Consider the following 26,167-nt stretch of genomic DNA (forward strand, 5'->3'; position numbering starts at 1 on the left):
GATCTCCTCATTCTAGATCATCTTCTATTTCAAACCTGTCCATGTTTCTTTAAAGCAGCTTTCTACTGCAATTGCTCAAAGATTTTGCTCAGTCCTTCCATTTGTTCCATTTTCCTAATGGAGGCATGACAAAATTGGGAGGAACAATAGGCCTCCGTAATTTGGCTTTGCTACTTTGGATCACAAAACTCCATCCTCGGCATATGATTGTTCAGATCTCACTTCATGCATTTTTTACACACTAAGCATGAAAGTGATTTAACTTTACTCAATCTTCACTCAGCTTTTCTGGTGGAGGACACAACATTTGATTTTCCTTTCTTAATTATTGATTACACTACAATATTGAAAATGTCCAATAGTACTGCAGGTTAACAAGCCCAATTATCAACTATGCTTAATTGGGAGAAAGTGAGGACTGCAGATGCTGGAGATCATAGTCGACAGTGTGGTGCTGGAAAAGCACAACAGGTTAGGCAGCATCCGAGAAGTATGAGCCCTTCTTGGGGAATTCGCTGAAAGGCTTATGCCTGAAATGTCGATTCTCCTGCTCCTCGGATGCTGCCTGACCTGCTGTGCTTTTCCAGCATCACACTCTCGACTCTGATAACAGCTCAATGGAAGGATTCAGTATTCTAACAGAATGATCATTTGCCAAAACTTTCAACTAGTTTCTTGTCTGCTTCAACCCTGCTCATGCAATCCAAAGTAGACAGACTTTTACTCAATAAGTGAACCAAAGGACATAGGGAAAAGGCAGGAAAGTGGAGTGGAGGAATATCAGATCAGCCATGATCTCAATGAAGGGCAGAACAGACAATGTTCTGAATGACCTATTTTTGCTCTTATGTCTTGTGGTTTTATGGAACCATATTGTCTGGCATTCGCCCCATAACCAATCATTTGTCGCTGCTTCAAATACTTGTTCAGTTTCACCACAGCAGGTTCAATGGGTTTCTGTCTGTCCAATTCCTGTCATAATGCACTCCATGTTTAGCAACACCAAGAACGTTTCTCCCTGGTTTCTTGATTTTCACTGAGAAATTTTACATGGATGCTTCAGCATCATTGGAATATGTGGAGAAATTAGCTTTTCCTCAAGTCAAAAAAATTGTAATTTTAAAAGTCAAGTCTTAAGCAAAACCCATTTCCCACCACCATCATCATCTCCGTAAATGTCTTTTCTACAGGAGTGAGCCCAAAAGTAGACAGTTCTCTAATTGTGGCCTAATTGAAGTTTTGAATACATTATCCCTTTTCTCTGACTTGACATCCTTGGCCACTCCAAAAAAACCTTTCCTGACCATTTTATAATTTTACCTACCATGACTCGTGCTTCTGGGGAATGAGACATTTAGTTTATTTTCCACATGAACCATTTTATCGGTTTCCTGAATTTATTCATCAATTGCTGCTTTGTGCTGTGGGTCTGCTTCTGCCAAGAACTATATAGAGTCTTTCCAAATATTTAACAGCTTTATATCCAATTCCTTTTGTTAAATGTGAAAGCCTACTCCCTAATTCACTTTGTCTTTTAATTTTCATTGTAATTGTGCACATCAGAGATTTCAAATTTACAGTATCACTTCTTTAAAAGGAGCTCACTGAATAGTTCTATATAGTTAAATAACAATTTAATTCAGCTGGGAGCCATGAGATCTCCACGTTATAAGCAAATTGGGGATATATAGATGCATGTTCTGTTCTGGCTTACACCTCATACCTGCCCTGTCTTGGTTCTTTTCATCTACAATGCACTACCTCACACATCTGCACACAACTGGGATATTTGCGCTCTCTACTCCTGCATAGATCTTCAGTTTATTCTCATGCCTCATTAATTGTACAGAAATCCTTTACTTCCTGGGCATTTCTAAAGGCATGATTTTTTTTCCCCACCAAATAACTGTCATTCAGGAACAAAGCTTTCCTGTTCTAAATGACATGCAATGCACCATCAGTCACGCAGTGCGTGACAATCTTGAAGAAATTAAAAATTTTTAATGATGAAAGGACATTATCTTTAAAAACCAGAAAGCGTCAATCCATGCAAGAAAAAAGAGTACATAATCCACACTGTACAATCTTTCAACGAATGAGGATTACACAATTTGTCACAGGGCCATTTGAGCTAAACTTGAACAATTATTGCAGTCCACTACACCAAAAAGCATCCGTCCATTGCAAGCACATCGTGACCTCAGGAATTCTGAAGGCCAGAAGAATCAGGTCGTGACTATTACTGCGATCAATCCTAAGAAAATCCTTTGTACTGTACAGGGTTAAACTATCCCTCTCAGTCACTTTCAGCCTCCAGGGTTCAAGTAATACAGCATTGGTCTCTGGATTTTCTTACTGTCAAGAGCGAATCCCTTTAATCCCTGCCTAAGCACCCATTGCTCAATCGTGATTTCTCCTTTTCCATCTGTCAGTCTTAAATCAACAATTTGTACATGAGACAGTGTAATGCAGACAATAAAGGATTTACATTTCACTATCCTCAAATCTTTTCCTACAATTAAAACGCTGAACAAGTGTTAGGGTGACTATTGGAGGTTAGCACTAACATTTTTTACATTCCATCTTCTTTTCATTTCACTTCATTAGAAAAAAAACTTACTTGCTTTTGACATCCATGGCTTCCTCCAATAACCCATGACTCAGAAGAGTATTCATGAAGCTTGAATAAGCTGCTGAGCTGAATACTAGGCCCTTCTTTTCAGCTTCCATGAATACATTAAGGGCATCTAAGAAGAATGAAAGGAGTATTTTATTAAAATAAATCATAAACACACAATTCTGCTAATATTTGCAAGTCCTTCAGAACAAATTGAAATTAAAAACTAATTTTTAACAGCTCAAATCAAACTATTTGGGCTTCTTCAGTCATTAGTTTCATTTATTATTGAAGGTTAAACTTGATCAATTTATTTTATGAATACTACAGCAGAAAACAAATACCTTGTTGTAGTATTGCAAATGGTTTTAAAAAACAAAATAGGCAGCAATCAACAGTCTGGGTTTGAACACTACTTTTTTTGTTCCTGGGACTTATTTGACGTATCCAAGGATTAAAATCCAAGTATTCAGATGTGGTTCATATATTGCCTTTAATAGTGTTCATGATGTTTCACTGTGTTTAAACATAATCTTCCAGTCTCAGCACTAAACCTGGTGTAAAGATTGGTATCCGAGCTACATTATTCAGAATTTTCATTTAAAGCATTACTAATAGTCTATCATGGAAATTAGCTATCGATGGCATGATTCCATTTTAGCTTAACCCCATCAAAAGCCATTTTCATGCAAGTAACTCCAATATCTGAAAACATAGGTTTTGATGAGATTGGTATAAGTTTTATTTTACAAAACAGTTGAATGTGTGTTCTGAAGAAGGGTCATGGGAACAAAACTTCAACCACTTCTCTCTCCACAGATATTGTCAGACCTGATGAGGTTTCCAAACACTTTCGAATGCATATCTCAAGAGTCTGCAGTATTTTGCTTTTAACCAAATGACAACTGTGATTGAACCAACAATGGGATCAATGAGGTACAAAACCTTTCATTCTAACTAGTTGCCTGTGTCAGAAAGAAGCATTGCATTCATATTGTGCCTTTTAGAGCTTCAAGATATTCCAAAGTGCTTCAAAACCAGTGAAGTACATCTGAAGTAACACAATTATAATTTAGAGAACATGAGAGCCAAGATGCACATGAATTTATGACATCTGGCTTTAATCAGATAATCTGTTTTTGTGATGTCAGGGAGGGTTAATGTTTACCAGAAAACATTTCCACTTGGCATAGTCTCAGAAATGTTTTTCATGTCATTGATTTAAAATCTTTCAAAGATGGCAGTTTCTGACAGCGTAGCACTTTTTCTAACACTGGAATACAAGTCTAGATTGTGTGTTCAGGCCTGGTATAGAGTTTGAATGACATGGCCTGCAGATGAGACAGATGTTCCTGATGTTGACGTTGACACTGAGCTATAGCTAGCATTTAGCGACAAAGCAAAAACCACAACAAGGCAGAAAAGAAATTATGACAAGCCATTTCATGACAGAATCAAGCAAGGAAGGCCATTTTACACCATGTGCGTTGCTGCTGCATGCTCAATGAGGGTAAGCATTGATTGATGGTCACAAAGATCCAGTGAGAAAACATACATAGTTTAAAAAGTAGGATTGCAAGTGATATTCCAGATGTGATAATCACTAAATAAGCCACAATTGAAAGGAAGTCTCTGAGATATAGTATAGCTTATGCACAGAAGCATGATGTTTCATACAACTGCACATAGTCCAAAATAGCACCATTTTAGTCCTCTGAATGGAAAAAAAATTACAAAGGCAGATTACAAAAATATTTCAGTCTTTAAAAATTGATTGATAAATTTTGATGGAATTGAAGGGAGGGGAAAGGAGAGCCTCAAAAAGGACGAGACCTTGATTGCATTTTCTCAAACTACAAATAAACCAGTCACTCCAGACCACTGCATTCATGAAAAACTGTTAGTACAATATACCAGATTTTTCCATTGAACAGGATCAAGGACTCAGTTGATTTTTCTATCCATCTTTATTTTAATCTAACAATTAGCAGCATGAAAGTTGCTACTTAGCCCATCATATTTACAGTGCCCTTTCTAAGAGTATTCCAATTTTGGCCCCTAACCTCAGCTTTTTCTCCACAAGTTTTCAAATTAGTTCTTTGCAAAAGCATGCCTGATTGCCTTTTCATGTTGCTACGAATAGCATCTGTGCCCCTTTCAGGTACTGCGTTCTAGATCTTAACAACCCTTAACAACAGTAATTTAAGAGTAATTACTTAACTGGACCCTATTCAAGGACTGAACCAGTTTGGATAAAAAATGATATAAAATGTCAATAGGTCATAAATTTACATTCAGATGTTTTGGACCAACAGGGAAATAAACAGAGGAGTTTAAAATATGGTATGAATGTGCACAACAAAGTAATGCAAGTAAGCCATCAGAAAGACAGAAGGTTGCATCCGGACATACAACATCTTGCCTCCATTGCAATTTTCTTCTCTTCCCAACATAGTCAGGTACTCAGGTTCATCCATCTCATCACTCATTCAGCTCACATTCAACATTTTATTAAATTCTCCTGGTCCGTTAAGACAACCTTTTCCAAACAACTTTCCAACTGCTATAGTGTTTTTTTTCCAAATTAGAGGTAGCTGCAAATATGTAGAAAAATACTGGTTTATCAGTGCCTGAACTAAGTTGTGTTTCTTGGCGTACAACCACAAAAAAACAGTAGAACTATAAAAAGGCTACAGCACAGAAAGTGATCATAAACTAGTTGCCAATTCTAATACTATTTTACAGAACCGGGTCCATTACCTTGCATATTACAGAGCTTTAGGTTCAAATTCAGGTCCAGGCTCTTCCAAATAACCTGAAGTTCCCTGCCTCCAGGACCAAACTGAACAGTGAATTCTAGACACTCAAAAGAAAAAGTCTTCTCCTCATGACCTCTCTAATCCTTTGACCAATCACTTGAAATCAATTCTGTACCAAGATCAGCATTATTTTGTACACCTCCACTTAGTCAGTCACACCTCAGCCTCGTCCATTCTGAGAAAAACAACCTTTGTATATCTAATCTTTCTGCATTCCTGCAATCTTCAAGACCTGGCGACATTCTTGCAAATTTCCTCTGTACCTTAAAGTCCTCCCTGTAATGCAATGACCTGAACTTCACACAAACCTCCAGCTGTGGTCAACCAATGTCTCATACAGTTCCAGCATTACATCCTTGAACATGTACTCAATACCTTACCCAAAGAAAGAACGTTTTCCATATGCCTCCTTTACGACCTCTTGCCACCTTCAGAGACATGATGGCATGCAATCCAAGGTTTCACCCTTCCTCAACTTCTCAATACCGTCTGGTTTACTGGATATCTCTTGCTTTGTTTGCTTTCATCAAACGCTTGACCTTACACTTCTCTGCCCACTCAAACTACTGCTGTGTACCTGAAGTTGACAGCCATCCTCTTCACTACCAATGACCTGGCCATTATTTGTGTCAGCAGTAAATTTTCAATCATGTCTTCACAATCAAGTCTAAATCATTCACATATAGCACAAAGGACAAGGGCCCCAAAACTGCACCTTATTAAAGACCACTGGAAATCACCTTCTATTTACAAAGACATGCGTTAACCATTACCTTTTCTTTCTCATCACTGACTGAATTTTGGATATAAACTTTCCACATTCCCCGGAATCTTGTAATCTTTCATCGTTGCTGATTAATCTTTAACATGGGACCTTATTAAGTGCCTTACTACAATCAATGTACTCAATATCCACTGCACTAGTCTACTCAACCTTCCCTATGTTCTCTCAAAAAATCCAACTATGTTAGCAAGGTCTTCCCTGAACAAAACCATGCTGACTATCTGAGTAATTTGTACCTTTCCAAGTATCTCTCCTTATGGATTCCAGTAATTTTCCCACCAGAAATGATTTGGCCTAATCGTTTCCAGATTTTCTGTTCAGATTAATTCCTAAAGATGTTAATGTATCATTGCCTTTGTTAAGTTATCACAAATTGTACCTTGAATATTATTCTTCTTGCACAATATGAGCAGTCGGTGCTGATAGTCACTTGCAGAATCAATGGTCAAATCAGTAGTTCTTGTTCGTGTGGCTTGATTGAGAGTAGATGAAGTCGATCTTACAGCATCCTCATACCATGACTGAGAAATATTTTTAGAAATTGCTTTTTAATACAGAACAAATGTATTACTAAAGAGAGACGAAAAGCTGACACTTTGCAGTTTGTACTCATCAGGAAGAGGACATAAGAAACAGATTTGAGGAAATGGACACAAATTTATAAAGCGCAGGAAGTGGCTACAGATTGGTTTGGCCAGTGTTGGCACGTAGAGACAATATCTGTCAACCTTTATATCTTGCACCAGGTGGAATGACTCTAGGCTGACTCAGGTACCACAATGGGAATGCGGCATAGTTTAGCAGTCTCTGTGACCTTTTTTTCAACAAAAACAATATCCCTGTCATACTTCAAATACATTGATGTATTCTGTTACATTTGCAATATTAGAATGAGCAGCTTATCAAATAATGAGCAATGTGATAGAGGAGGCAGCTTGCTCAATTGATTGGATGGCTAGTTTGTACTATGGAATAATGCCAACACTGCAGGTTCAAATCACCATGATAGCCATACCTTCTCAACTTCATCCCTTGCCTGATGAGTGGTGACCCTCAAGTTAAAATGAGAGCAGTCATCTCTGTACCTCTCTCTAATGAGGGGTGAAGCCCCCTTTGGAACTGTGGCAGCTTTGCCTCAGATCTCCCAAGCAGAGAGATATCTTTCACTAGTTGATACATGTAAACAGAGAATAAAATCTGTGGTATTTAAAAAATTTCAAGAAATATGAGACCTACAGAAGGCCCAGCTGGGGGGTTCTTGTGGCATGTAGAGACACCTGCTCCAATGTGTAATAACATCTCTGAACAGGTTGATGAGAAAATATTGACAATTTGGACATTAATGTGGAATCTGCTCCTGTCACCCATTCAGGCAGCAAATTCCAAACCACATTCCGCAATAAATTTTTAAAAATATAGGCTGTCCATGTTCATGTTGGACCTGCTCAAGAAGCGTGAAACAACTTCTCTGAACAAGTTCATCTGTAAATATCCAAGTTTCACATGGACTCTTGAGAAATAGTGATTGGGTTGCCATCTTGAGCCAAGAAACCCAGGTCAAGTCCCACCTGCTCCAAAGGTTGATGTGAAAATATCTATAGGGCTTTCACTATCAGTGTGAAGGCAGGTCCATGAGCTATACATTCCAATAATGACATAAAATACTGTATCTTGTTGACTGTTCCACAACCATCAACATTCTGATCGTGCTCCACTATCTCATGCTTGCATGTCTCCCATCAGCATGTACACAATTTGATGGGACTCTGCTATTTGACATCATTTATTAAACAATCCAGATTGTGCTAAGAGTTATACCATAAAAGCAAACAACTTATCAATCAGGACCCAGTTTGAAGCATTTGTGTCTGCTGGAAGATATGTATATCAACACAGAGAATCCTTTTCCAGGTAGGCAAATTTATTTTAAACAAATGTTACACTTTTTTTAAATTCAAAAAATGGTCATGGAAACTTGTAATTTTTGCCATATCCTCATGGCAATACTTTGTCCAATCGGAGTGTATTTCTGACAAAAGGTCACAGTCAAGATCAACAGATGCTGCTGCATTTCCATGCCAAGGATGGCCTAACTGAGCTAACTGCCTCCTGTATCACATTGCTCAGCACCCTCTTCTAATGCAGTATAAATTGTCTCTTATTGAGACTGTTCCTTGCATCCACACTGTGAGTGCAAGACAACAAACTTTGACTAGTCTCCTTTTAACAATATTGTTTTCAAGATAAAAATGCATAAGATTTGGACATACAGGCCATTCTGCTATAATGAGCGTTACGTCTACATAAATTTGCTGTAAATCATTTAACAAAGTGGGGATGCTTTTTATGAAGTGATAACTTTTAAAAACGTGTGTTGGCCATAGCAAAATCTCATCGCCAACACTAAATGTTATCTGTATTGCGTGATTCTTGTATAGCACAGGGTCGTACAGCAACGTGACTTTGGCACTATGGAAGAAATGACTTTACTAAAGTCAAACAGCATGTATGAGTGTGTGGCCTTTTCCTTTCCAATTGAGGTATTCTATTTTGTTAAAGGTATGCTGCTTTCTTGTTTAGATTTCAATAGCACTTATCCTGAGCAGTATGCTCTCTGGGTGAGAGCAGTTCAAAGGGACATTAATTTCAGTTTATTAAAGGTGTATTTTATGTAGCTTTCAAGTAGTCAATGTTAAGATATCTCTGAACAATTTGATAAAAAGTGAGTCTTTTGACACTGGGACAGAAGATGAAAAGCTTGTTCAAACAATATAGATTTTAACGATGTTATAAAGGATGAAATAGAGCTACAGAGCTTGAGAGATATGGGGAGGGCTACTCAGATTGTAGGACTTAACTGAAAGCACGACCACCAATGGTTTCGTGAAAAAAAGTGGGGAAGGTCCAATGAATGTCTTTGCAAGTATTCCAAGTGTATGCCATCATTTCAGTACCATATCTTTAAACAGACAATATTCAAGTCAGGATGCTGAATAGCTTGGAAAGGATTTTATAGGTTGGTGGTTACGAAAGCAAGCAGGCAGGTGCAGAGACAGTGAAGACAGCAAATGGTACGCTGACCATTTGAATACAGGAGTAGGGATGGCCTGCTCAATTGTACAGGTGAGTTGACATCTGGAGTATTGGGTGCAGTTTTGATCTCAACTGAGCAAGGATATTCTGGCCATGGAAGGAGTGAACAATAATTGAGCAGGATATTTCATAAATTCTAACAGGGCAGATGCAGGAAGGATAATCCCAAAGGCGGGAGTATTCAGAACAATGGTCGCAGATTAAGAATATAGGGTAAATCACTTAGGACAGAGATGAAGAGAAATTTATTCACCCAAAGAGTGATTGGCTTGTGGAGTTCTCAGCTACAGAAAGAAGTTGAGGCCAGAAGTTGAGGCCAAAACTTGAGGCATGTTTTCAAGGGGATAGACATAATTCTTAGAGGTAAAGGGATTAAAGGGTATGGAGAGAAAACAGGACTAGTGTACTGAGTTGGATGATTAACGATGATTATACTGACTGACGAAGGAGGTGTGAAGGCCAAAAGGCCTACTTCGGCTTCAATTTTCTGTTTCTATGAAACTAGAAATTCACTAGAAATTAAGTATTAAGTCTTCATTAAGATTTTAGAAACACAAACTAATTTATTCTTGATTGTATAAAAATTACCTCTGGAACTTCAAATGGAATCTCCTGACCACTGGTCCTGAGTATCTCAGCAAGTAATCGGAGTGTTCTTTCCCGGGGTATCACATTTTCCTCTTGCATTTTGGTCCATGTTGCATCAGCTTTCCGCCAGTCATTATTTTCCTCTGTTAAATTAAGCCGGTTAATTAAGTTACAAAAAAAGGGCAAATTGAAATCATTTCAGGGTCTCTTGAGAAATTGTGAAATTTTTATTCTGCCACGAGAGGTCAGAACATGGAGCCAATAAAGCTAGGAATCAATCATAGGCAATATCCAATTCAACTGCGAAGTAATATTGATTAAAAACCTTTATTACAATATAAAAAGAATGCCAAAACTTTACTAATTGCTTTTAAACCAAAGCAGATTTGGAACAAGAACTCTGTGACTGGGTCAATCATGGATTTTGAAGTCCAGCACTCAAGTCAACTGAAAATTATTTATTTAAAATGCTGCCAAGTGGAACACAGCACCAAATAGTTATTGCATGTTCAGCAACAGATGCTCTGCTACTTAATATAGTGTAACATACAGGTGCAGGAGCACTTAATAACATTACCTAACTTATTTGTACCCAAATGATGATACCTAAAGTATGAAGTAGCAATATAGCCTTTTGTTCAAAGACTCCATCCAAAAGCAAATCTATTTTCAATAGTTCGAATATATATTCCATGCCTGAAACCTATAACTTCTGGGTCAGAGGCTAGACATTATCTACAGAGCCACATGACCTCCACAGTCTCAACATAAATAGTCATTTCAAACAGTTATGCACATTGGGGTTGTTCAAGTTAAAACACACAAGGTTTGCAACGAAAATACCTCAAACATGGAATTCAGCAAAATGTCGTCCAACAAGTAGAAGGCAAAAGAACCTGAGCAACAGATTTCTTGCAATGACTATCACCCTCTGTTTCCTGCCACTCAGCCAATTCAAAAGCCAACTAGCCAAATCTCCTTGGATCCCATGGGCTTTTACCTTTGCTATCAGCTTCTCATGTGGGATCTTATCAAAAGCCTTGCCAAGGAGACAACATCGGTTATGTTAATCTAATCTACAACCTGCCTACTCGTTCGAAAAATTTCATTAAGTTCGTCAGAAATGACCTTCCACTAATAAAATATGCTGACTGTTTTTAATTAATCCCTGCCTCTACAAGTGCAGATGAATTCTGCCCTTCAGAACTGCTTCCTGTTGTTTTGCCATCACTGAAGTTAGATTGTCTGGCCTGTAGTTTCTGGATTCTTGTGAAGGGAGCGTTTTTCTTTGGGTACTTTCGTGGCAGCACAGAGGACTTCTCCAGTTAAAGTTATTTGCAGGTTAAATGCAACAGAATATCCCTGACACTAACGTTTCATCTGTCAGTCTTCTGTGACATTGTCAACTGCCCTCTCTCCTCCCTCTGCACTGTAGTGTCAAATTTCATTAGCGCTACCTCTTGTTCTATCCTCCCCTGCTTTTGCATATCCTGTGACCTTCAGTTTTCTCTCTTCAAACTGTCTCACTTTCTCTGGCCTCATTCCCAATTCTTCCATTTATGAATCAAAATTTTATTTTTTCCCCTTGCTCTCTGGTATAGTTTCATACCCATGCTAACCCTGCTCTAACTTTCCCCAAATGCAATGCTATAGGAAACTATTATTTAACATTTTTGTTTTCCCATATAGATTCCCAACCCCTGTATGCCCCTGCAGCCTTCCGTTTGCTTTACTACCTTTAGTTTCTCATTAGCTCCACTTCCTTGCAGCTTCACACTTTCACCCACACTCCAATCCCCTTGCAGCCCCATATCCTTCTTTCTAACTCCTCGTTCTTTTGCAAGCTCCAACTTGTCCTTCACCCCCTGCAAGTCTCCACTTGCCTCCAAATCCCTTAAAGTACATCATTTTCACTCTTTCACCAACTCTGTTGCAGCCTTTTCCTACCACCCCCACCTCCTTCTCAGCTTCCCTCTCGGCCTTCTTATTCTCCAACTTCCCACACAGCTACTTCCTTCCCATCACCCTTCACAATATTATTTGTGCTCCCAGCAACCATTTCCTTTGCATTTTTCTTGCAATCTGGTTCCTAGTCTCTAATACATGGACATTGGCTCTAAGCTGAGACTCAAGACTTCGCATCTGAACCCTAGCTCCCAAAAGATCATCCCCAGCAACTCTCACTTTCAACCCTTACTATCTAACTGTTGGAATCGAACAGAACTAGCTTGTGATTGCAGAAGCTGCTCTTCATATACTATTCAGGATGGGCAGTTTTCCTCCAAATGATTGCCCAGGTGAGTTAATCTTATCGGGCTTTTTGAGGATTTGAGGGGTCAAATTGACCCACTGACCCCATGTAAACTGGGCATCGAAACGAAGAATTGATACAACAGATTTGTTCAACTTAAATTCACAATCACTAGCACTGTTACACAGAAGGAAACAAATTACATACAAAGGAAATAGCAGAATCTCTCAGACTAACACAAACTACAACCATAATGCACTTTGGATAGAAAAGTACAAATCAGCTTCAGAAACTGTTTTTAAGGGATTCATTCTCACCAATCACCCAACAGATAATACAGCATGCAAATTCTAGCTATATAACAATAATTGCAATGCCCACTGGTTGTAAGAGACATACATATCCTTGGAATAAACTGATCAATTGGAAGAAGCAGCACAATGACAACAATCTTTTTAAAAAATCAATTCTAATTCACAGTCGACGATGTGAAAAGGAAATGCTTTATCAAAAATTTAAACATTGACTTTAGAATTAAATACATTACTGACTACCAGGTTACTAAAAGATCAGTAGCAATCGTGTGCCAATTAACTTCTTCTGCCCTGCCCATTTCACCCAAGGGATTTATACTGGGATGAACCAACTGTCAGTTGTCAAAAAAAAGCATTATAATTACACATTTTTGCTCATTCTAATGCTGGAGAGCTTTAACGCTGTAGTGTCAGTATTACATATCCTCAAAAATTAGCATCATTTCAGAACACAATTGTGTAGTGCTAGAAGACTTAAAGAAATACTGTACTTCATGCACATATACATAAAAATCTTCACTGGTCTTTAAGATTAATAACAAATTAAAACGTTACTCACTGAAAAGCCTCAAAAGATAATAGTACATTTGATCCCGGTCACATTCAAATAGCTTCTGGGTCATTTCCACCATGTTCTCAAGTGCTTCAACCTGAAGCGAATTTAGAAAATATTTCAGAATTCAAAGGTCTAAAGTAAACAAATTTTGTTAATACTGAAAGACTTCCACACGGTCTAATGATAATTGGGTCTTATAAAAAGGAATTGCAAGTTTTGTTTTAATTATTGAGATGACTCACTTGGATTGGAAACTTACTACAGATAAGCTTTCCCCTTCTCCCTACTTGTTTTTCTACAAGGTGACATTGAACAGCAGAAGGGCCGTTCTTCCAACAAGCCTGATTTACCATTTAAAAAGATCATTGCTCATCCAATGTTGGCCTCAATCGCACTTTCCTGCCTGTCCCCTATAAACCTCATCTCCAACTCAAGGATCCAGCCTCAACTACTCTATGAAAGGGATTCCCAAACGATCATGGCCCTTGGAAGAAATTATTCCTCATCTCAATCTTAAATTGCAGGCAGCTTATTTTCAAGCTGCATTCCTTAGTTCTCGATTCCTGTTTAACAAAAAAAAACACAAACTTCTCCATTTATCCTTTCAATCCCCTTTAAAATTTTACATATTACAAGGTCGACTCTTATTTTAAGCTCCAATGAGGATATGCCTGATTATAACCTTTCCTCAGAACACTACACTCTCCATCCCAGAAATCAGATTAGTGAACCCTCTCTGAATTGCTTCCCATGCAGTTAAGGGGACCAATACTTAACAGAATACTCAAGGTGCAGTCTTACCAATGCCTTTTGGTTTAGCAGCAAGGCTTCCCGTTTTTACTTCATCTCCCTTGCAATAAAGGTAAATTCAATTTGCCTTCTTCATTACTTGATTTTACTCTAAATTAATATTTTGTTACACGGCCAAGGATACTCATTTTTCTGTACCTCAACCTCCACAATCTCTCTCCATTTAAATTATATTTTGCATTCCTATTCTTACTGGAAAAGTGATCATCATATTTTGCCACAACATACTCCATCTGTCACTTAACCCATCCATACTTCTTTGCAAACTCTTTCTAGCCTTCTCAACTCCTTTTTCTGCTTATCTTTGTATTACTGACAAATTTGGTTACAGTATAGTGTGTGCTTTCATCCAAATCAAGAACATATATCACAAATTGAGGGCCCAGCACTGGTCCCCAGCTTTCCACAAGTCACAGTCTGTAAACCTGAAAATGAACCATTTATCCCAACTCTGTTTCTAGTTAACTGAGCAATCCCCTATCCACTTAACTGTAGCAACTCCAGCACGATAAGCCATCATCTTGTACAATAAACCATGAACTTAATAATCTTGAAATCACAGAACCAACCTACCTGATTTGTGGCTGTGCATTTATCTGCAAACCATTGAAGCCTTCCTGGACGGGCTCGCAAGCCAGGAGTCTGACAGAAAGACATAATATTCAAAAAAGAGAAAGGGATAGGATAATAAAACACACTTGGGCAAAAATTCATCCATTTTGTTGGATGACTTTGTTATGGCACATGTATAACATGATCACGTTTTTATTTGTGGAAATACCGAAGGAAATTTTTGACATCAGTAATTATTATAAAGCAGCACTTCGTTAAATTAATCATTTGAAAAAATGACTACATTAATTGCAGCTAGGTTTTTGTGACATAAAACAGCGTTAATAATTAGATGCTGTTATGCCTGTTCTGCAAAACATTTGTGATATATAGTATTTATATTCAAGACTCTTAATACAACTACGTTAATTCAAGTTTTTATAGGAAGAATTTAACATCAATTTTTCATGAAATTACTCCATGAGATTTAAAGGAAACTCTATTGTGTAATTAATGTCTAACAATGTTCATGAAATAGCTTTCTCAAATCTATTTTACATGACAATTATAACCAGAGTGATCACCTGAGCTTCCAAATTCTTTACATTTTTTAAGGAGTTAAATAAATAGATGAAACAAATTATTTCGATTTTCTAAAAATCAAATCAGTTTGGTAATACAGTCCAAGTTCTCAACAATTTTATGCTTTCTACAATGAGGTAGATGGAGCAAATGTGTTTTCATGCTAACTTTACCATACAAAGTAAATTTGCATGAAAACTATAGCATGAAATTACAAATTAAACATCACTGAATCCTGAAAATTAAACAAAAGAGTCTGACTGTGGGTACTGAACAAATAATACATTTGATTACAACTTTCAATATCTTCACTTACCCAAATGACATGGATGTCAACAATACACAAATCCACAACATACAAGTATTAAATCTCCTGTGTTTAGACATGATTGATGTGCCTGTCATTTCAAAGACAGCTAAGCAATAAATGCAGATATCCTTCAGTTTCATTTGATATTGAGAACAGTTTTCACTTACACTAAGACTCAATCCTCAAAAGAACATCTAGGTCAGCTTAACTAAATCTCCTAACCTCATCGATGTTCTATATTTACAGCTTATTGCTCAAGTATTTTACTAGCCCAGGAACTTTATAAACTCCAGAATAATGGCAATGATAGAAAATATTCATTCCACTTAAATTAAACTTCCTGTGGCAAAAGTCGAACATCTCTCAGCTTTTTTTTACGTGATTGGAACAACATATCCTCCTACTAATTTGGGCATTTGATATAATTTTGCCATTATACCCACTTCATCTACTCATTCTCTTCCAAAATTGAGTAGGAATTCAAAACTAAACATGAATAAGCTCCACTGAGAAAAATAACTGTCATGTTGTCTAAACTAACACCAAAATGGAATATTTTCCCAGGTCCTCGGTATGTGATCTCTTAGCTTCCAAAATCAAGTGCAACTCTTTACAGAAGTGTAAGATGATTGCACGGCTATACTGCAAATCCTCATTTTCATTCTTGTATTGCAGATTAAATTAATAACTTACATGGCTTTGAATGTAAAGCCAAAAGGAAATGATGCATGCTTCTAAACTGCTGCCTATAACATATCAAAAGCAATTTTACTGTAAATCAGCTGATGCACTCTTTCAAAAAACAAACTTGCGCAAGCTCTTTATGTATAACAAATGGTGGAACCAAGCTAACTGTAGTCAGATTAGGGTTTTAGTCCCAGCCTAAGACTGATTGATTTTTGTTGGAGAACTATTCCATCCCAAATAAACATGCTCCATCACGTCTACATTTTTAAGCAAATGGCATATCATTTCCATCTGAAGACATTCCAAACTGAAAACAGCCTTGTTGTCAATGTCAGTCTTTGTTGACAGTAGGTGTCCAAAGTGTGGTAAACGTGAAGCATATTGTCCGAGGCTACACCACAAATTTTGATAACCAGGGCTAGTGCAGTGTGACTGGGGGTGGTCGAGCACCTTTTGTCTTACAAATGTTTAGTGCGAGACCCATGCTCTCATATCTCAGTAATGATAGCTTGGATCTCAGCCTCCAAATTCACTGGAGGTTCCTATTTACTCAGTTTATTAATTCCATTCATGCAGGGAACTTGAACAGAAGGAGCTGAAGCATTGCAGCAATAAGATATGAAAAATCTCAAGAAGAGTATCAAGATGACGGAAGTGCTTTGGTTGCAAGACCAAATGAGAGTCAGGTCTGTGGTGAATCCCTTTCTTAAGAAGTTTTGAGATCATGAAGCAGGTGGGGATACTGACAAGTTTTTGAGAGCATGTGATTACGAAGGAGGATGCTCCATAATATCTCTGTTGATAGGGAGCTTTGTGAATCAAAGACAGCCATGTGCAAGGACAGGTGCTTTCCTTGCATTTCTCTTGTAGTTGCTATGAGGTGAAGATAATGTGCCCACATTGCAACTCTGGAAGAAAATCTTCACTAACAGGGAAAAGACAATTGAGGAGGATTCTTGGGATAACTTTTGCAATGGTTTACAGCAGGGAAATTTCTTCACAGTTACTGCAGACCTGCCATTTTCTTAAATGGTCATGATTACTAACAGATCGCTGGCCTATTTTTCTCTTTCTGGATAAAGAAATTTGTCATGTAATCAAACTAATTTGTTTCTCAATCATATTTCAGTGCTGTGGCAGGGATTCTGTTTACCCCTGATGCTTTGCTGATCTTTAGCTGTTGAACAGTACTTTTTTTTAAAACTTGTTGCAGGGTTGAGGTTTGCTGAGGCAGCAGGTATGGCATGTTGTGGGACAGAGTTAAGAACATTCACTTTTAAGACAGTCTTTGTTAAGGACAACTTCCAAGACACCTTTTTAGGGGATTCTATTGGCCTTTCAGCTCTTGATGACGACATCGCTATTCTGACCAGCAGTGAAGTATAGTCTTGGTTGCACAGACAAAAAATAGTTTTGACTGTGCTAAGAAACCCCACATATTGTGGCTAACTGCTTGATCTCCGGCACTTCTACTAACTGCCATCTGTTCTTTAGGTCGTGAGATTTTAAACTGTAGAGCTATTCTATAGTTCGCATATTGGGTTGCCGTCATATATCATGCCTTAAATTGTTTATATCGTATCTCAAATGCTTTTTTATCACTCCAAAATTGATTGAATCTGCATTTGAGTAAATCCACATGGGCTGTTTTCACAAATCCTGACCCAGGATACATAGCTGCTCAATTAGATGCTAAATCTATACATTTTTATGAGCAACATAAGAATAGAAGGTTTTTTTTGCCTAAATGATTTTAAAATTATTTTACAAACTTTTTTTTCAAAAATGGAAAACTGTTAATTTCAAAATATTTCTAATAGCCTTTAAAATAGTACTGTGTCCATCCCATATGCTTGTTATTCACGATTATGGGACTGATTAGGGATAGTCAATATGGCTTTGTGCGTGGGAAATCATATCTCACAAACTTGATTTGAATTTTTTGAAGTAGTAACAAAGACAATTGATGAGGGCAGAATGGTAGACGTGATCTACATGGACCTCAGTAAGGCGTTCGACAAGGTTCTTTGTGGGAAATTGGTCAGCAAGGTTAGATCTCACAGAATACAGGGAGAACTTGCCATTTGGATACAGAGCTGGCTCAAAAGTAGAAGACAGAGGGTGGTGGTGGAGAGTTGTTTCTCAGACCTGAGGCCTGAGACCAGTGGAGTGCCGCAAGGATTAGTGATGGGTCCACTACTTTTTCTCATTTATATAAATGATTTGGATGTGAATGTAAGAGGTATCGTTAGTAAGTTTGCAGGTTACACCAAAATTGGAGGCGTAATGGTCAGCGAACAAGGTTATCTCAGAATACAACAGGATCTTGATCAGATGGGCCAATGGGCAGAGAAGTGGCAGATGGAGTTTAGAGTCATAGAGATGTACAGCACGGAAACAGACCCTTCGGTCCAATCCGTCCATGCCAACCAGATGGCCCAACCCAATCTAGTCCTACCTGCCAGCACCCAGCTCCTATCCCTCCACACCCTTCCTATTCATATACCCATCCAAATGCCTTTTAAATATTGCAATTGTACCAGCCTCCACCACATGTTATTTTGGCTTTTGACTGCCCTTCAAAATAGCTGATCAGACCACTTAAAGAGGATTTAGGATGGGAAAAATATGGCTGTTGCGAATATAAAGAAAAAATGTGATACCGTATCAAATACCTTTTGAAAGTACACATGTTCAACATCACCTGTGCTGCTTTCATCTATCCTCCCTCTCAATCCCAGATATATAGTTCTAAATGCTTCCCCAACTGATGTGATTCGGAGTCATTTGCAATTGCCAGATTTGCTGTTTTACCTTTCTTCAAAAAAAGTTTAATTTAGATAAATGTGAGGTGCTGCATTTTGGGAAAACAACTCCTCGCACAACTTATACACTAAATGGTAAGGTCCTGGGGAGTGTTGCTGAACAAAGAGACCTTGAAGTGCAGGTTCATAGCTCCTTGACAGTGGAGTCATAGGTAGATAGGATAGTGAAGGCGGCATTTGGTATGCTATCCTTTATTAATCTGAGTACTGAGTACAAGAGTTGGGAGGTCAAGTTGCGGCTGTACAGGACATTGGTTAGGTCACCGTTGGAATACTGTATGCAATTCTAGTCTCCTTCCTATCGGAAAGATGTTGTGAAACTTGAAAGGGTTCAGAAAAGATTTACAAGGATGTTGCCAGGGTTGGAGGATTTGAGCTATAGGGAGAGGCTGAACAGGCTGGGGCTGTTTTCCCTGGAGCGTCAGAGGCTGAGGGGTGATCTTACAGAGGTTTACAAAATTACAAGGAGCATGGATAGGATAAATAGACAACGTCTTTTCCCTGGGGTGGGAGAGTCCAGAACTACAGGGTATAAGTTCAGAGTGAGAGGGGAAAGATATAAAAGAGACCTAAGGGGCAACATTTTCATGCAGAGGATGATACGGGTATGGAATGAGCTGCCATGAAGTGATGGAGGCTAGTATAATTACAACATTTAAAAGGAATTTGGATGGATATATGAATAGGAAGGATTCAGAGGGATATGGGCCGGATGCTGGCAGGTGGGTCTGGGTTGGGTTGGGATATCTGGTCTGCGTGGAGGGGTTGAAATGAAGGGTCTGCTTCTGTGCTGTATATCTTTATGACTCTATAATTGCAGAGTTTTGTTCATCTTACTTGAGAATGGATGTAATGGCACTGGAGGTATTACACAGGAGGTTCACTACTTCCACAAAGAAGGGGTTTTGTCTAATTGAGAAGAGATTTAATTGAGGTACACAAAATACTAAAGATGTTTGACAAAGTAGAAGAAGAATGGGTGTTTCCTCTCATAGGGCAATCTAGAATGAGACGGCATAGCAGATTTAAAACAGAAATAGGGAGAAAGCACTTTGCTCAAAGGATTGTGAATCTGTGGAATTCACTACCTTGGATTGCAACAGAAGCTGAAGGTTGACAGATTCGTGATTTGTTACAGGCTGAAGGGTTATGGGCAGCAGGCGGGAAAGTGGAGACGAGGCCATGTTGTAGTTAGCCATGGTTGAGCCTGCACCATGTTAAGTAGAACGAGTAGAATCGCCCACACATTCTTCATGTTGTCAATTAACCTCAATTTCTGGTGAATACATTGCTGATATATCATAACACAATCTTTCCTCTTCGCATTCTAATTGCCCGACGTACACTTCCAGCAACTTCTATTTTTTAATAGCTCATTTTCTCCTGCTCACTTTAACTCCCAGCTTCTTTGTTTAACAAATCAATGGTATGGTACAGAGACATTGTCCACAAAGAACCTCCATCCATTAATGAAACAGGAGTAGTTGTATATAACTTCAGGGAGTTGTATATAACTTCAGGGTAATCACTCTGTAAGAATAGTGTAATGTGAAGAGGTGGTTCCTTGAACTATCACAGTTGTATGAGAATTGGATCTATGTTGCTGGCTTTACTTTGAGTCATTCCAGTCATATAGCTGACTGACCTCTCTGATCCCCTGTGCGCATGTGTTTGCTCAACCTGTAACCTTTAAGAACAAGGAGGTAGCTTCCAAGTATGACTCTCAGTTTAGTTTAAAGACTAACATTAAATGCTCCAATCTTTCAAGTATAAATCCATGCAGAAAATTCCTGAGAAAAAAATTCTAAAACGCTGGCATATCATTCACAACAATAAAGGTAAAAGGTCAGCAAAAGCACAAACTTGACTTGCAGTCATGACTCTGATCCTGTTGTTTTATGGCTGGTCATCTTGCCAACTGCAATCATTCAGTAGAATATATCTTGTCTATTTACACAGACTTTTAAAGAAAAAAAAACAAGTGCTGTATTTGGAAGCTGCAAACAACATGTATCACATCAGAAGAGATGAGTAGTCAAAAGGATCCTTTAATGCCATCCCTAAACAAACAAGTGACAATATGGAAAAGTACTTCTTATTGTAATATGCTCTCAGGTCATCGTATCAAGTTTCTCCTATCACCATTCACACAAGAGTTTATTTCCATATTAGATGGCTTAATATATTCACTGCAGCTAAAGTTCAAATTTGGCAGGCCAAAGCCTATAATCATTGGATTAAAGTGGACCAAACTGAGGTATTTCAAAACAAGGGACTCAACTGTAATGACACAAAGATCTAATTTTTTGACGCATAGTGGAACACAACCTTAAGTTAGAGCTGCTCCATTTCGGAGTGAAAATTAAACTTTATTTGTTTCAAGAAGAACTCTCTTTCAGATGCTGGGTGAACTCAAATTTTCAAAATTGAGATCAATAGATTTTAGTCAGGTAAAGATTTAAAAGGAGTATATAACAACATTGAGTAACTGGAATGGTTTCAGTTCACACCACCTAATGGAATGGTGAAACAAGCTCGAGGAACTAAATACATCACTGCTATTCTCACTCTTCATAACAAGTCTTATGGCAAGATCAGAATACATTCTTTGAAAATAGAAAAAAATTATATGTATTAAGATAAAAATTAAAATTCACTTTTTAAAAAATGGCTCCAACAAGAGTACCAAGGTCTTATTAGATCAACATATCTCCTGATGTCAGTACTCCAAAAAAAATGTAAACGCTGGACAAACAGATAGTTTTACTCCAACTTATCCCTTTATATTACTAGGAAAGATTTTAATCAAGACCAGATACAGTATGCAAAATGTAGTTGCGTGATCAGTCACCTTTGGCTGAGCATAAGCTGCTTAAGGAATTACAGGAAGGAAAAGTTGAATTTAATATGATGCTGCAGCAGACTGGCTGATTATTTGCTCTCAGACATGTCCTATAGTAAATCTGACCAGATTCACCCTCTGTCTGCTGCAAATTAAATTCTGCTGCTTTTAAGCACAACAAAAGAATTGATCAGTAAAGGGGATTAAGAACTTTATACACTCAGGACTTGCAGTTTAATTTAATTGTTCTACAATCACAATTTTAATATGCAACCATAATATTTGGCACAAATGGAACAATTTAATCAAGCCAAGCTAGAACAACATTTTAATTTGAATAACATCTAACAAAAACAATAGCTATAATTCTTATTGCAGCATTATGCAGACATCAAAAGAAGAAATTCTATACTTATCACATTAATAAGGTTAACATTATTCAATTTGTAGACTAAATTGCATCAGTCAGAATTAGACTAATACTCATCTTAGGTTCAGAATATTAATTGATGCTCATTGTTCAAACTAAAATGGCTATGTGAACAGCATAATAGGATGAAGTCTCACCTCGATAATTTTTCTGGCCTCTTTGTATTTCCCACTCTGAAGAAAAGCGAAAAAAAGGTCATACAGCATTGTCATTTCACCTCGCTCCTGGTTTACAAAATCCATAGCTGCAAGCACAAGAGAAAATTTTAAAGCGATGTAATTCAACAATCATCAAAACTGAAGTTAAATCTTAATTTCTTTTCATCCCAAGAAATGTTAGCAAAAAGAAATTCTATGCACTGTACATTCCATAAGGTTCCACCCATCACTTTGGCTTCTCAGTGGCAAAAAGTTAATTTAACACATCTTTTGTCCAGTCACAATGCAGATTTTACTTTGAGGAAAGTGGGAAGGTTCTTTCAAGAAGTAAGTTACAGGAAATGAAAATGTGTTTCGTCCTAACAAGCCTCTTCAGTTTTGATCTGTCTTTGCTCTCTCTGCAGTATCACATTTAATTATTACCGAATCCATTTGGACAAATTAGCTTAGTAGTTTTCCTTGGTTACATATTCCATGTCAATAAAACATAAGCAGCACAGAAATAGAAAGACACCAAAAACCTCTTAGCTGCCCCCAAAAAATTAATAACTCTACCAACTGGGTTTTGCACATCTCATTTAATCCCTGGCTTTTAAACTTTGGAACAATTTGTCCAGATTAATTCTCAACTTCTATTATTATGCAAACTATTAGTATACTATCAGCTCAGGTTCTCCTCCTTTCCAAAACAAGCTCAATGTGCTCAGCCAATAACTACAAATAAACCCACTGGTTTTAATATATTACAATTTCTCTTGAATATCCCCATAACTAGTAAATGATGCAAATTGAAGGTTTTCACCCAAAATGTGTACTTTTTGCAACATAACAATCACTGCATGACTGAGTAATTTTGAATGTAAATACTTGGAAGTTCACACAAGATATGCTAAGACTTACACATAAATATTTTCTTTGTTACGCTATTGGCCACTTCACTTAATTAATCAATTTCAATTAATCAGTATTTCTTTCATAACAATTTTCTTAGTTCCTATGGGAGACTTCACTACAAAAGGTAAAAACTATCCACAAAATAGACCAAGAAAAGAGACACTAATTTATGCCTCATACCAATTTAGGGTAAAACATACTGCTGCTACAGAAGTTTGAGGTGCTATTCTAATACCAACTGAAGAAGCAACACATAGGTAAAACAAACTGAAATAGAGCAGAAAGCAAATTTGAAGAAATAACATTCAATGCAAAACAATCTGATCTAGTGCATCACTTACATAGCAGCAAAAAACTCAGTATTCTCTTTGAAGGTGAGTGCCAACATTCAAATAATCAAATTTAAAACAAAAATAGAAAACTTTGAAAAGGAGTTTAAGGGGTAAAAGCACTTAACATTCAGAATTATTTTTGACACCAATTTTTATGCAACTGTCTGTAAATGAATTTTATATCTACCAATCAAGCAGCTGAAAATGCAGCATATGAAGCTTTATGGTATTCATGAATCAATTAATAATCACCAGTGAAGTCAATTTCAGAACTAACACAGCAAACTCAAATGAAAATTAATCCATAAAAAGCCGTAATTTATTGCAGGAAATATTCTAAAGGTTTGCTTTTAAAGGGCACACAATAATTAGGATGTTGTGAATTCAAATTCAGTTGGAGTGAGAGGGAAGGGAATCTGGTAATAACACAAAAAAAAAATCGGTTGGTTTTCACAGTATCTCCACTATCAGCCACCTTTCTGTAAGAGATCAGTGTCCCCCTGATCGACCAACTTGCACAAAACATCATGAAGCCTCGGCATCTGGCCATATTTCTTTTGACAATCAATTATTGCATTTAGGGCAGCAGGTAGATTCCCCCTGAAATAGAAAACAAAAAGCCTCATTAATATATTTGAGCATTAAAAGCAACACAGGCAGTCTCTGGGTTGTGAATCCAAGTCCATTCATGTGTCGATTTATACACAAGTTGGAACACAAGGAGGGAAAATATAAAATGGCATTCTCCTAAGTACAAGGAAATGTTCATACACTGGATGTTTAAAATTAATAACACTCCATATTGGATAGCATTCATAAGTCAGAAATTTGTAAATTGGGAATCCTCTATATTCTAAATCATATTTGGCCTTATGAGACAACGTTTTGCTTAAGAAATTCACACACTAAGTAATACCTTATAAAGAACAGTTACAGTAATCAGAATGTCAAATGTGTCGCTATTAAACGACTCAACTCAGAAGCATTACACTTCTTTCTTAGTGACAGCAACAAGTCCAAGTTTTCTCATGGTGATATCCCTGTTTTGGTATCAGACAATACAGAATAAATAATGCTTCCTGCAGAACAGAAACCAATCTGACCACTTCCATTAAAACTGAAGGGACAGTGGAGGATTGAATACTAGCAAATTACACGAGAAAACGCTTGGCACACAATAAATCCTGTTCAGAAACAGTACAGCTTATTACAGTTTCATGAGGCAAAGAGCTTATTTTTAATTCCACTTATACCTTGCAATGGAATGCTCAGAAAAGCTGTTTTTGAATAAAGCTGACGATTAACATTTTCTAAGCTAGAAAGGAAAGAGGGATAGTGGCATCAATTCTGTGATTGGGTGACAAAAAATGCAAAAAGAACAATGACATTATCAACATTGAAGAGGCTCCCACCTTCAATGAATCATCCAACTGCGAAGTATTCTTCCCATGATCATAAATTTGACAAAAGCAATAAAATTAGACAATAACTATTCACTCCCAAAAATTAAGAAAGGTCAGAAAGAAACAATTCTGAGGACAAGGCATAAGGTGCACGCTGCCAACCAAGTAGTAGACAGCGCATCAGCTGGGTCTGTAGAGGAAGCAGAAGGCCCAGAGTCAACAGGATTTCAACTAAACACTGTCGGTATGGGATCATTTCTGGGTCCTTCCCAAATTAGAGAGGAAAACAGTAAAAATGGAATTGGATACAGGCAGTGATATTGATGATTTCCAAATCAGTTTATACAGAGATGTTGAGGACACTACTGTTGAAGCCTGCCAAAATTACACTCTGGACATGCACTGAACAAGTGGCACCACTGAAGGGCTATGTACTGATGAAAGGACAGTTAAGGGACCAGTGTGCAGAAATGCCACTTCACATAGTAAAACACAGATACCCTACATTATTCTCTGCTCCGGGGACCTTCGTGATAACCTACATCTTCTTGGATGCCTCATGTAGTTCCTTGCCATCATTGCATGGTCCAAATATTCTATGGAGCATTTAAAAAAAACTCTTACCTCTCTTTTCACTTGTAGGCTGTGCTCCTGCAATCACTTTAGGGTTCCTTCTAAATTTTTCAAATGTTCCTCTCTAAAGGATCCAGCAATCAAAATGTCATCCAAATGACACTGGAATCCTGGCAATCCACTTACTATTTGATCCATGGCTTTCAGAAACACAGCCAGCACTGACATAATAGTTAAAGGAAAGTGCTTGTCGCAGAAAAGTCCCACACTTCACTATTAGCGGCAGTTGAGACTCTTCGTGACCCCAATCTGTAAGCAGACCTGCAACAGATCCATTTTTCAGTTTCTTTCCCCATACCACTCCAGTGCATAAATCTTTTTTGAGTGGTATTCTACGAATCAAGACAGAGGAGAAATATACTCAAGTTGAAAAAGGAGGATTGAGCATCGTGCTCAACGTCAAAAGTTCACCCATTTCCTTTTGGCCAGGCACTTCATGCTACCGACCACACATAATCCTCCAACCCTCAATCTTTGGCCAACACACAGGAAACACCATCAATGGCGGCAGTACACATACAGAGATGGGCACTGGTTCTGTCAGCCTACTCACATGAGATCAAAACTGTCAGGCAGAGAAGCATATATCTATTCCAATGCCCTGTCAAGGCTGCCACTACCAGGCAATATATTATGTACTTTTCCCAGGATGACTAGGTGCTGGTGTCCCAGTTTTGAGCCTTCATC

General features: G+C 37.8%; 1 protein-coding gene across 1 annotated transcript in view; it reads right to left on the reverse strand.

Annotated features, from left to right (window-relative positions):
• Positions 1-26,167, reverse strand: part of lrpprc (leucine-rich pentatricopeptide repeat containing) — a 131,170-nt gene that overhangs the window by 19,379 nt on the left and 85,624 nt on the right. Inside the window, exons 24-30 of the mRNA XM_060831374.1 lie at positions 23,920-24,044; positions 22,198-22,304; positions 14,406-14,474; positions 13,026-13,116; positions 9,902-10,044; positions 6,600-6,741; positions 2,621-2,747 (exon numbers count right to left, since the gene is read on the reverse strand). Of these exons, the coding sequence (XP_060687357.1) occupies positions 2,621-2,747; positions 6,600-6,741; positions 9,902-10,044; positions 13,026-13,116; positions 14,406-14,474; positions 22,198-22,304; positions 23,920-24,044 (804 nt within the window). The remainder of the gene's footprint in view (positions 1-2,620; positions 2,748-6,599; positions 6,742-9,901; positions 10,045-13,025; positions 13,117-14,405; positions 14,475-22,197; positions 22,305-23,919; positions 24,045-26,167) is intronic.

The sequence above is a fragment of the Hemiscyllium ocellatum genome, chromosome 10 (assembly GCF_020745735.1).
Source record: "Hemiscyllium ocellatum isolate sHemOce1 chromosome 10, sHemOce1.pat.X.cur, whole genome shotgun sequence".
NCBI lineage: Eukaryota > Metazoa > Chordata > Chondrichthyes > Orectolobiformes > Hemiscylliidae > Hemiscyllium > Hemiscyllium ocellatum.